This window comes from Parambassis ranga, chromosome 8 (genome assembly GCF_900634625.1).
Source record: "Parambassis ranga chromosome 8, fParRan2.1, whole genome shotgun sequence".
NCBI lineage: Eukaryota > Metazoa > Chordata > Actinopteri > Ambassidae > Parambassis > Parambassis ranga.
The window spans coordinates 1,381,207-1,394,860 of record NC_041029.1 but is presented as its reverse complement, the minus strand read 5'-3'; the positions used below and the strand labels follow the sequence as shown (position 1 = coordinate 1,394,860).

General features: G+C 43.2%; 2 protein-coding genes across 3 annotated transcripts in view; both read right to left on the bottom strand.

Moving 5' to 3' along the window:
- Positions 1 to 8,656, bottom strand: part of LOC114439443 (brain-specific angiogenesis inhibitor 1-associated protein 2-like) — a 48,823-nt gene extending 40,167 nt beyond the window's left edge. For both annotated transcript variants that reach the window (XM_028411384.1, XM_028411383.1), the window contains exon 1: positions 8,443 to 8,656. In XM_028411384.1, coding sequence (XP_028267185.1) covers positions 8,443 to 8,514 — 72 coding nt within the window. In that variant the 5' untranslated portion in view covers positions 8,515 to 8,656. The remainder of the gene's footprint in view (positions 1 to 8,442) is intronic.
- Positions 8,657 to 9,794: 1,138 nt separating this feature from the next.
- LOC114439988 (charged multivesicular body protein 6-like) lies at positions 9,795 to 12,338 on the bottom strand. Its single transcript, XM_028412206.1, has 8 exons — positions 12,137 to 12,338; positions 11,732 to 11,841; positions 11,561 to 11,648; positions 11,310 to 11,396; positions 10,805 to 10,870; positions 10,630 to 10,710; positions 10,149 to 10,224; positions 9,795 to 10,078 (listed from the first exon to the last, which is right to left on the bottom strand). Exons 1-8 carry the CDS (start codon positions 12,200 to 12,202, stop codon positions 10,032 to 10,034), a joined length of 621 nt encoding a protein of 206 aa, XP_028268007.1. The 5' UTR covers positions 12,203 to 12,338; the 3' UTR covers positions 9,795 to 10,031.
- Positions 12,339 to 13,654: the final 1,316 nt, after the last annotated feature.

Below are 13,654 nucleotides of genomic sequence, written 5' to 3'. Positions count from 1 at the left end.
CCCATGAAGTCAAAACGTATAAAAACTGTTCCTCTTGTTGATCTGCTGCGTCACTTTAATACTGAGGCCAGACACAGCTGATCCCAAAATCCTTCTGCTCGCTGTCAAATGCCAGACTTTCCATGATGAAATGTCAACACCCATTTGTGAGCACAGGCATCCCTAGTCTGACAACAGATTAGACAATTCAATTTTGAGATCATGCTCAGAAATGGTCACAAGTTTTGGTTATCTCTTCAGAATAGGTCGTTCAAATGTTCTTGTTAAATCAGATCATCTCAGATTTCTATCATAGTGGCATTACTTTTTTAAGAACACACAACAGAAGGGAAGGTGCTGCACAGGACCACTGCAGAGCTACTGTTCAAGAGAGGTGCAGTGCAGCCAACCGACTGATGAGATAGCTTTCCTAAGTACACATATCCATACAGAAAAACAAACAAACATTGTGCTTATTTCAGAGCAAAGTCCACTGATTGACACTGAGTGGATGCATGAGGCAATTTGTCCTTCTAGCATACCTAAAGCCTTACTCATACTGAGGCAGGCACAGCATGTGCTTTCAGTGGAAGTCAAGGCAAACAAATCTGAGAATACCCATGTGAATATTTGTGCCTTATCCACGTTCTGTTGGAGGAAGAAAGCTTTAAGTCAGTGTGAGCTGTCAGAAGACTCTTTCCTTCCTTGTTAAGAGAAGGTGCAGATTAGATTATCGTAGACTTATCCGTCAACTCGATCAGTATTTGTTATGCCATTCATGGTTCATGTCACATGATGTTTAGTTCTGTGAAGTAGACAGTGCTGCACTAATAGACTAGAGAAACCTAAAGTGCCATGTTGGCATGTAAGACGTAGTCCAGCAGTAGCGCTTCCTCAGAGAATGTGTTGACAGTGCAAAGTAGGCGATTCAGTAGGAAAGATACGTTTTGACTGCAGTGTTTAAACATGCCCCACATACAGGAACTCATCCATATCTACAGCTTTTAGGTTGTTCATTGAGACAGGAGGCAGCATTTTGCATATGATTTAAGTACTATTTTGTTCAGGCAAACAGCTGAAGCATGTTGTATTACCAATCCAATCTATGCCATGTCAGTACTCCACATTTTTAAAAATCACATATTGTATCTGAACAGCGCCTAAAGGCAATATGCCAGTTTCTGCTGAGACCAAGAGAACAGTTTGTCTCCTTGACTGCAATATAAGTTAATTAGAGTTATTATAGGTGGATGCAGGGGTTGAAAACATGGCCTCTGGTAATCAATATGTCCTGTAAGGAGGAAAAGGTGCTGGTTATTGTAGCAATAATACTATATGGTATTATTACTAGAGCTCTCATGGTAAACTGTGCAAGATTGAAGCACTCGATTCAACAAATGTAGATTGATGTTTCTCACTTCAGAGAAACCTCTGGAGAAAAGAGACAAGACCAAAAAGCAATATTGATTAGTGGTGATCAAAAAAAACTCACCTGACCTCAAACAGCTGGTCACTACATTTACTTTAGGAAAACAAAAAGCTAAGCTGGGGCCCAAGCTCATTTACGATTCAGTGAGGAAAAAATAGAACACTGGACTGTGGTCTGACTTTACTAAAATTTGATGTGTCTTCATGCTTATTGTACAACACAAAACCAGTGATTAGATTGGATCAGTTTTGCGGCATCAGACCCAGAAGCAAGCGTGTCTTTTAAAAATCTTTCCATCATCCTCATGGTGCTCCAAAGATCTTTTATAACACAAATGATCCACTCTCTCCTGATCGCCCGCATCACTGTGTGTGTGTATTTAGCATGAATAATCGAAGGAGTGAGAGCTCTTACCGTTAATATATGATCTTTGAACAACACTCAAGTTTTTGGGCCATGTCAACAAACCAGACAGACAGCTGGATGCTGCAGGCCGAGAGGCTGTAGCCTAATGTGGGACTGAGAGTTCAGGCTGGATGTGGATGATGTGTACTGTGTGCTTGTTAGTTAGCTTACTTGTTAGCTACTGTCTGCTAACATAAGTCCATCCATCAATGACAGGCTGAACATTAAACCAAAGTAGGCCGGCAGCTGGTTTTGACAGTTGAAATATGAAGTAAAAATGAGGATTTCCTATTTTTTATTGCATTTTATTATCATCCATTTACCAGCCTCTCTCTTCACTTGATACCCACAGCCTGGCCCATGACACAGACTTGACTAGTTGCTCATAAATGGTTATGATTATGCTGAAAATTAATTTAACTACACATTGTCAAGACCTTTTCTTTGATTATTTCAATACCTCAAACAGAGGCACACAGCTGAGAAAAAAATCTGAAATGTTATTTTTAAGCTATATTATCCACCCAGATTACAGCCTAACATTAGCTTTATACTTCCAGTGATCATATTCAATCATCTTTTTGGCTTTGAGTCAAGGAACCATGAGATGCAAACTTCAGGGTCATCGTCTCACACTGCATCATCCCTGCTGTGCTGTATGTAGGGCTGCACATTAACATTCTCATTTTCCATATGCATTACCACAGTAAAGCTTCTATACTAAAGGAACAGGTATGGTGCTAAACTGGCCTGCTTGCAGTCCAGATCTGTCACAAACTGATGTTTTAAGAAATAAAAAATACAGGCCACTGTCTTCCCCTTTAAGCAGAAACCTACATCAATTCAAACACTCCAGTGTTTTAAGAGGTGATGCAGCAGAGAGGTAATCCTGCCTCTGCCATCACTTGTTTTGAGATATATTGTCAGAATTACTTCAAAGTGAGAGAGAAAAAAACTGTAGGTTTCAATATCCATCAGTATCAACACTGGCAACTGACTAGCCTTCTACAAGGTTTCCAGTTCATTATAGCAATACATGCTATGTAGGCCTGCAGGATTAATCGTATTCTCATCGTCATCGTGATGTGAACGCACACGTCATATGTCACATGCTTTCACACTCATGCTGACATTTAGCCAATCAGATGACACCCATAGGTGGGAGTACATGTACATGTGTGTACATTAATTGATGTAATTGTCATCAGCTATTTCATAGTACCTAAAAGCAGGGAATCTGTATTATAATAATCCTGAAAAATCTCAAAGAGACAGGAACTGTATGCAACTTAAATATTTTCTTATGTATCGCAAGTCATATCATCATCGCAACTTTGAAGAGTGTCATCACACATCGCACATTTTGCTCATATGGTGCAGGCCTAATTCCATGTCATGCAGAATCACGTTGAAGGTGCCTCCTACTATAAATATTAGTCACCTGCAGACACGTGTTTTGCCACGTAACGGCAAGAAATGTTTAAAAAATGTACTTTATCAATCACAACTTTATGACACTTGAGTCTCCTGCAGCTACTGCACAACAAATAATTTGCTCAGAGACCTGCGATTTACTGTTTGCTTTGCTGTCATCTGCAGCCAGCCTGACCCCCCCATACCCCCTCTTTTCACCTTGCATCAGCTACTCATCTAACCCAATACTGACAATGGTTACCACAGCAACCACAACCCAGTCCTTTCTGCTATAGCTTTAGTTTTTTGACCAGGAAAAGGAAATGCATTCCTCCGACTATCACACTAGAAGGAAACATGATATTCAAGTTTGGCTTATGCCTCCTCTCTGGATGGACATCAGCATTTTGCATGGCAGAAAGCTCCTGAAAAAATATAACTTATGTACTGTGTGCTGGTCCCACTGCTGATAGATTTAACTAAAACAGATGCTTAACAAACCTAAAGGCAATAATAATCCATTTTAAGAGGATTTTACGTAATAGAAAATCTCCTAAACACAAGATATAACTGTATTATGATTACAGAGCAGTGAGTGCTGCATTAGACTCTTAAGAGAACACCCTACTGGCAAGGCTTTTCTGCAAAGGGAACATTCTAATCACATGGGCATGCATGCAGAATTACATACTTGCGACTTTAGAATAGCATGACTGCTTTGCTTAGCTGTTCTCCAGGGTGCAGTGCGGCTACTGGAAGCAGCAGCCGCAGACACATACAGTAACAGTAGCCACAGGCATGTTAACTGGTAGTCAATGTAAGGCCATTGTCCGCTGCCACAGCACTAACCCAAATGTTCTGTCTCTGTGTAATTACAGCTTCACCCTCCACAGTAATTAGGGACTATTTCAACAAGGATGTGGCATGTCTGCATCCCCCCACCCCCACCCCACACACACACAAAAGAACTGTTTTTGTGACACTGTGGACATCAGCCGTGCTACAAGGTGACTTCAAATCCACCTCCGTTTTCTTTGCAGTCAGCACAGTGTAGCCCTGGATTTAGCACTCAGCATCTCCAGCCTATGTCCTTGATGATGAGTAAAAGAAAAGAGAGAATGTCTCTAAACCATCCGCCCCCAGACGTGCAGAGAAGGTGGGTGTGTGGAGCAATAGTCCTCTCTCTGTATCGCAGTCAAAGGCACAAATCTGCTGTTCCACAGGCAATGAATGTTATGATTTCTCCTGCAGTGCATAATGCAATCTTTTCATGGCCCTTAGGCACCAGCAGGCATAAACTTGTTGGAACAGTATAATCTGGAGGCAGATGATCAGAAGCTCCTTTAAATTGCATACTACATGACAAGTGGCTTCTGATAACTGAATGGCACCTTCCACACCGAATGACTTTCACCACAGGATTTGTTGAGCATTTCTACAGTTTCAACGTCCACTACAAACACCTCTCTCTCTCTCTCTCTCTCTCTCTCTCTCTAACTCGCCTTTTCTAGCCCTACACCGACTGAGTCTTTTAGCACAATGATATGACAGAAATACATAAGAATAATGGCACGTTGTTGCTAAGAGACCACCTGTTCAGAACTCCCATATGAGGAACTGTACTTCTCTTATCATCGGAATATCATTCATTTGTGTGAATGTCACGACAATATTGCAACTGAGAGCGAAAGCCATTATATAACAAGGATTTTTATCAAAAGACGGAGGCTGTTGTAACGAAAGTCCGGTCCATGAAACAACAGTTCTTCTCCTGGAGAAAATGGCTTCCAATGTGTTCCAGGTTGTGTTGACAAACAGGGAGTGGTGCTGCCTGGGAAAATGAGTGCTGTCCTGAGGGCTAGAAAGAGGAACCACACCCTTTATTCGCATACCTGGCAGGGCGTGTTCAAAAAGTTTCAGGCACAGAACACTTCCTGACCAAGAATAACAGCCAGAGTTTCATTGTTCCAGATAGCGTGTTTAGTAACTTTGCTCCCATTTAACCTTTCATATCATTGAGGATAAAAGGTTTCGATTCAAACAGCCTCCCCATTATTCTTTGGCTCTTTAATCACCTCCACTTGCCCGCCGCACAAGCCGAGCAGTGCTCAGACTTCATCCTTAGGCTTGCTAAGAGGCTTGACCCGCGGCCACCACCTTTCCCAGACACCCACTGACATGGCCAGCTGGTGGAGATGACAGCGGTGCAGACACAGACATGCAACAACCTAGTGTCAGTCTTAAGAATCCGCCTCAGCCCATCATCCCGGCAGTGACTACATGCCAATCGCCACGTCTTGAACTGCCTGTCTATGTGAGGGAGGAGAAGTGAAGTGAGTCACAGAGGATAACGCGGGGATAGCTTCGGGTTTACAAAGCTGAATCCCTTGTTGATTAAGATAAAGTCATCTGAGAAAATGAAGGAGTGCCTCTGGCATTTAGCAAAAGAACAATGCTGGCAGTGAGATTCAGAATCTCCTGTCTCACCCTCACTGTGCCTACAGTTCCTGCCCTGTTAAACACACACACACCAAACATGAGTCAGAGCGAGCAGCTATCCCCTCCTCTCCTCCTGGGCGATCACGCTGTATCTGCAGCTGCTGGCTGCGACGACTTTACAGCCACCGTATGTTTTTACATCTCCTTTTCCTCAGGAGACAGAGCAGACAAACACAATTAGCGTCTGTGGAGGCATTCAAATGAGTGTATGGAGCAGAGCGGTGGGCAGGGTTAACACAGACAGACAGGAAGGTAAAGTGATGCTTTCCCTAAGTTACCAAGCACGAAGAGCTCCCAGCATTTCATCAGTGCAACAACTTGTGGCTCAATATCTCTGAAAGGCTGAAATCATATATACATTTCTTTATTTATTTTATTTATTTATATGTTCAGCTATAGATTATTTCCTTCACATTGGTTTGCAAAATTTCCACAACAGTTGTGTGTGGAATTATGATTTTCCTCCCAGACTCTCATTCTAAAAATCAGAGCACAGTAAGAAACCTTATTTAAAAACAAAAAGTGTAGTGCCGAACAAGCAAAGCTGTGACACTTTCTCTGACCTCCTGCAGCATCTGCCACCACAGGCCACATCCCCAGAGTTGAAGAGGGACTCCAGAACTCCAGAACTCCATCTCTCCACGGTGCAAACCCGTCAGCCTCCCTGGCTGTCAGGGAGAGAGACTCACTGCTTACACCTAAATAACCAACACCATCTGGGGCTCAGGACTCAAATACCTAATATGTTGATTAACCTACATTCCCTGTCGTAAACACGTGGGCAAATCTCAGTAGAGCAAGGTGTGGAACTCACTATGGGATATGACCAGTTTGGTACCTGTTGGCACCATTATATACATGTACATGTGTCAGCAGCTCCCCTCTGTGAGTGAGTGTTCAGTATGACAAGCAGACATTCCAACACAATGTATGGAGGCATTATTCCAATATTCTGGTCACCCTAAACTAAATGTACATTCACAGCTACGTTAGTATTTACACCTCTTCAGTTCCTCATAGTTCTTTTCAGCCAATCACATGGCAGCAACTCAGCGCATTGAGCAAGCATCAAAATGGGAAAGTAAGGTGCTCTCAGTGAGTGTGCATGTGACATGCTTGTTGGTCTGAGCATTTCAGAAGCTGCTGATGTACCAGGAGTCTCTAGAGTTTACAGAGAATGGTCAAAAAAAAGAGGAAATATCCAGTGAGCAGCAGTTCTCTGTTGATGTCAGAGGTCAGAGGAGAATGGTCAGACTGGTTGGAGATGATAAAAAGACAACAGGAACTCAAGAAAGCACAACCGAGGTGTGCAGAGGATCTCTGAACACACAACAACCTTGAAGCAGCAGAAGAACACACCAGGTGCTGCTCCTGTCAACTAGTGAGGCTACAATTCACACAGACTCACCAACACGGGACAATAGAAGATGGTAAAAACTCTGCTGCTCTGATGAGTCTCCATTTCTGCTGCTACTTTCAGATGGTGGCTCAGAATCTGGTGTAAACAACATGAATGGATCCATCCTGCCTTGTATCAGCAGTTCAGCCTGCTGCTGCTGGTGTAAAGGTGTGGGGGAGATTTTCATGACACACTTTGGGTCCCTCAGTACCAGCTGAGTCTGGTTTACAGACCACAGCCTACCTGAGTGTTGCTGCTGACCATGTCCACCCCTTTATGAGCACAGTGTACCATCTTCTGATGGATACTTCCAGCAGGATAACACACCATGTCACAAAGCTCATCATCTCTAACATGACAGTGAGTTCACTGCACTCACATGGTCTCCACAGCCAGCAGCTCTCAGTCCAACAGAGAACCTTTAGGGTGTGCAGCTGACAAATCTGCATCAACTGTGTGATGCTGTCATGTCACCATGGAGAAAAAGCTCTGAGGAATGTTTCCAACACCTTGTTGGATTTGTGACAACAAGAATCAATTCAGCAGTAAATGCAGAATGTGTCCAAAGCCAGCACAGAAAGGTGGATTCTATGAGAATCCATGTAGATGCAGATGGATTGATTAGCTGATCCATGTCACTTGATTACTGAAATCAGATGAATATGTCAGTCACGTCACACAGGGATGGCTGATAAAAGGCACAGCTCTGATCCTCAGGTGCTATGCTTTATATATTTTGCATTGTTGGAAAAGGAATGAGTAGACTTTATTTGAAATCTGATCATTTGTTAAAACCATTTCATAAGAAAATGATGCAGAGGTTTTCATTTCACCTGAGCCTTTTCATTCCAGGCTTAACGGTCGCTTTTTTTGCAGAACAGGTTTTAGGGCCAATGTTTACTTGTTGCAACAGAAGTCCGTCTCTGCCAGTCAAACACTGACTTCTGGAATGCAGTATGCTCCTATTCCAGCAAACTAGCTTCTTTTAGGAGGACAGGTCTACGTGAAGGTATGACTGAGTGTGTGATTTGGATTTTGCGGCAATGAATGGGGGTCTAAAAGGTGTTTTCCTATAATGACTCCATCCAATGTGGTGTTGCGCGAATGTATGTGGCGATGGAAGATTGTGGTTAACTGATCAGAAAAAAGAACTGCGCCTCTCCCTGAAGAGATTATGGGAGAAAAACACAGTTCTTTGAATGCATCATGACTAAGAAGAGCTAACAAATCGGACTTTTTGTGGAATCCCCTAATGTTCCTGATCACCGAAACCTTATCATCAGACACATCTCAAACTTTACTAATTACCAGACCTTACCTTATAGACATTTTCCGTAAAGCGGTGGACCTCGTCGGTGCGAGACATGGTGAAATCTTCAGCCAGGACCATAAACGTTATTTTCCTTGAAACGTGTATCCACGTAAAAATTAGAGAGATAAAAAAACTAAAAAAAACCACGAGTTTGACCTAACAATAGGCGAGGACGGCGCCCGTGAGAGTGGCGCTGCGCTCCCGAAGCCACTAAACACACCTTCCCCGTCCACACAGCTGACAGCCCGCGGCCGCTTCACGGACTGCTCCTCAGCTCGGGGTTCGCACCTTCTCACGCACACAGCGGTATTTGGAGACACAATTTCAAAAACGGTGTCATAGCATTATATAAAAGGTTGTTTCCTTTAAAACGCCATTTAAATGGTCATATAGAGACGCATACAACCGATGACTGGAATGTTATTTAAATGGGGAACTATTGCACAGAATGTAAACAAGTGTGATTATTGATGCTATTCCGGATATAAAAGCACATATAAAGGCGTCTTTATTAACCAGGGTTGGCCTCTTACTGATATAACGTGCACTGACCACTTATGTTCTCAAATTTCCTACAACACCTGAATGTAGCAGCATCTTGTCAAAGTGCAGATTTGTGCCCGCCCACTGTATTTGCACCCACTGAGCACTTCCATTGCTTTACTATACAGAGCTACATTTTGACATGTATACATGTGGTATCAGACGTTTGTTATATATATAATGTATATCAGAAAAGGGCTATTTACCTTTTTAATTTACCTTGGGGTCAAAGCTTTTTTATATTTAGAGCCCCTCACCTGTTTTAAATTTGAAATTAAGTATGATATACAGACAGAACAGCTGCAATAAATACAGGGCAATGCACCAAAATGCTATAGACTTACAACACCCTGCCCTCCAGTGTACCACTTCTACCTGTAAGCTTTATAGAACCGCTGTGTTGCCTGTGTAACAAAATGCTGCTGCAGTCTACAAACACATGTAGAATGATGTGCTGATCTTCTTTCTCATTACAATATCAATACATCATTTTGGGCTGTAAATGAGTCATACTCTGCCTGGTTTCAGATGTTTTCCTCACAGGATCACCTGTGTTAGCTTCATTGCACACGCTCATTAGTGTCCACTTTTTGTAGGATTGTAAACATCTCCCACATATCAGTAACATCCGCTTTCTATTTTTTGTCAATAAGCACACACACGTCACTGATGCAATGTGAATGAAGACACCTGTTTTCTGTTCTGTGGTCCAAAAAAATAGCAAGGGATGCCCCCTTCTGGTGAACACAAGTTATGCACTTTGGGTGCAAACAAAACACAAAAAGTCATGAAATGAAATAAAATGCAAGACGGCATCATTCCCACTGCTCAGTTTAATATGTAAACAGCTGAAATCAATGTGTAAAACATCTAAAAAGGTATCCTGTTGTTCTACAATAACCACTACACACTGCTTTGCTAATCCAAATCACACAGAGACATACAACATTTCACTTCGTGTAGTAATTTCAGTACAGAGCAGTACAGACAGTGCTAGTCCGGTAAAAATGTGCACCTCATACACTGGATATCAAGTGAGAAACGTCAGTCTTTCAGACAGCCAGCATCTCTCTCTCTGCTTTCTTTGCTTCTTTCCTCTCTAGAACACACAAAACCAACCACAATCAGTCAATAAGGCATAAAAGTGTAGAATAAAAGCTGAGCTGTACCTGGTTCGGCTTTAGCTGCCTCTGGTACCTCTGGTAGTGGCTCAGTTGGAACCTCTGGAAGTACTACGTCTTCTCCCTGTTTCAGTAAAGATGAAAGAAGAAACACATTTATACATTTAACAGGTGGCCAGGTGAAGGTGAATTGTGGGACTCACAGTAATTCATGTAATTTGATAGACTTGGGAGTGTGTCATTTAGATCTCAAAGAAGAATACACTGAGGTTTGAACACTATCAATCATACAAAATCAAGTGCGGTTTTAATTACAGACTGTTATTGGGTCACAATTAAACTGTGGGTTTCTTCAGAATTCCTTCAACTGTGGTTAGAGATTTACAAATTTGAGGTAAAACAACGTGACAGTGTGCAGTTGGGGTATGATGTCCTGACGTGATTCACAGCTTAAGCACAGTGCTGCCCTGATGGAAGCACTGAACAGCATCCGTGAAGCATCTCTATAAACACAGGTTAAACAGGTCACCTGAGTGATAGCTTCAAGCTCCGCTAGAACAGCATCCTCATCCTCTTGTGTCAGAGCTCCAGCCAGCATTTCATCTATTTGCTGCAGAAACGACAACAAAAAATAAGTATTCACTGCTGGAAGAGTAATGTGACTCCATGCAGGTACATGTAACTACTACTGTAGAAGTATTTACCCTTTGATATTCAATGGACTCCTGGGTCTCATCTAGGATTCTCTCCACGTTTTCTATTGACATGATCTGCCACAAACACACATTAGACATTACAGAAGAGAAATGCATTTGGCTGTCCAGAACTGATGAAGCTGCTTGGATCAGCAGCGAAACGTCTTCAAGGAAACTCTACAAGTCCAGACGCCTCGCTTCAATCTTCTGTACGTATGATGACCTGGATGACTGAGAATCTTCATCAACATCTGGCTGTCCATGCTTTCATTCCAGAATTTCCTTGGAAAGATCTACACACTGTCTCCAAGGATGTGCAGCAGTCACACAAGGCTTTCCTTCCTAATCCTTTAATCTTCAAACAATGTGCAGCAGCTACGCTAACACAAAGCACAACCTTTCTGTCCTCACCCAGACACCAAGGGAAGCAGCTCTGACACTGCTGAATTCTACTCTTACATACACAAAGACTGTGAATACTTCTGAAGACAAAGGACAGGGAATAAATACCTACCTGGTGCATACTCTTCAGACAGTCGTTGCCAACCTTGAGCCCCTCGATGACCTTCATCTCAATTTGCATGAACTCAATATCTTGAACCTAAAGACACATATCAGCATATACATGAACATGAATCAGTCATAAATGAGTCATAAATCATGGATCACCAGATTTTTTCAGATTTTCTCTCAGAACAGGGAATAATATGGAATCAGATTACTCAGCTGGGTGTGGGCAGCCTTATGGTGTTAGGTCAAACATACCATGCATTCCAGGTTTGAAATCTGATGCTCCGTCTTGTCTAGGAGCTGGTCCTGATATCGCTTTTTCTTAAGAAGCAGCAGTGCTTTCCTGCAATTACAAATTAAATGTAAACACAGCAGAAGAGAAAGAGAAATAAAACATGGTTTTCTATCTGATGCACATCTGCTTACTCTTTCTTCCCATCCTTCAGCAGCTGTTTAGCCAGAAGCCGCTCTTTCTCCAGCTGTAAGGTGATTCTCTTCTGATACTGCTTCAGCTTGTCTCTCTGCTGCTTTAGTTGCTGGGAAAGGCACGCAGTGTGATAGTTATTACAGGTAACAGTATGTGCACCGTTTAAATTGAATGGAAAATAAAGAATTCACACCATGTTTTTATAGCACTAGTTAGTACTGTGTAAATAGAGAACACAGCCTACGATGTGGACTAAAACTAACCTACTACGGCTATTTTAACGTGTCTGACAGCGTATCTAAGAAGGAATTACAGCTGCACAGCTAGCTCCCAGCTAGCACCAGTCGTGCTCTCGCTAGCCTGTCTCCGGGTAACGGGAGCTGCTGCAGCCGCTACCAGCTCACCAAAATGGCCTTGTCTTGCTCCGTTACACGAGAAGGTGGACTCTTTCTCCCAAACAAGTTTCCCATTATTCAGCCACATCCCCGCCACATCTTCCCACGGCAACATACGAAGTGTTACTTTTTACTGGACATTCTGACGTAATATCAGACCGCCTGATGTGGCTAGCGGCTAACACGCTGCGCCATGTCCACTGTGGTTCATTCTACGGCAAGCGAAGGAGGACGCGTTGCACCAGTTTGCGCTGGCTGGAGCTCTTGGTCCCAGCGTCCTAATTAAAGTCCGATTAGGTATTCCGTTTTACAATAGAGGGACACATACATTAAGATAGAAAATCATTTCTAATATATGTAAACGACAAGTGTTAAGATTGTTAACAACGCGGTCGACTCGTGCTTCCAGAATCAGAACCTTGGACAGCGATCCATCCTCCAGAACCATTGGACACCACAGAACATAGATCAGTCATGCTCTGAGTGACATAACCTGTTCACCGTGACCTGTTCACCGTGACCTGTTCACCATGACAACCTGTTCACCGTGACCTGTTCACCACGACACACTGTTCACCAAGACCTGTTCACCACGACACACTGTTCACCAAGACCTGTTCACCATGACAACCTGTTCACCGTGACAACCTGTTCACCAAGACCTGTTCACCACGACAACCTGTTCACCCTGACAACCTGTTCACCAAGACCTGTTCACCATGACAACCTGTTCACCAAGACCTGTTCACCATGACAACCTGTTCACCGTGACAACCTGTTCACCAAGACCTGTTCACCATGACAACCTGTTCACCAAGACCTGTTCACCGTGACAACCTGTTCACCATGACAACCTGTTCACCATGACAACCTGTTCACCAAGACCTGTTCACCGTGACAACCTGTTCACCATGACAACCTGTTCACCATGACCTGTTCACCGTGACAAACTGTTCACCATGACAACCTGTTCACCATGACCTGTTCACCGTGACAACCTGTTCACCATGACAACCTGTTCACCATGACCTGTTCACCGTGACAACCTGTTCACCATGACCTGTTCACCACGACACACTGTTCACCACGACACACTGTTCCCCATGACAACCTGTTCACCAAGACCTGTTCACCATGACACACTGTTCACCACGACACACCGTTCACCATGACAACCTGTGCACCAAGACCTGTTCACCATTACCTGTTCACCCTGACACACCGTTCCCCCCTGACAACCTGTTTACCACGACACACTGTTCCCCATGACAACCTGTTCACCACGACACACTGTTCCCCAGACAACCTGTTCACCACGACACACTGTTCCCCATGACCTGTTGACCATGCTCATGTGATGCTCATCAATGCAGTCATGCGAGTGTGAGTGTGAAGGTGGTCCTATGAAATCAGAAGTAGAGATTAAACCGGCCTACTCATGTCTTCCTGCTCTTAGATACCTTTTGTTACTGTGCATGTGAGTTGTAAAGGCTATAAACAACTGGTATGGTAAGCTGGTCAGGATTT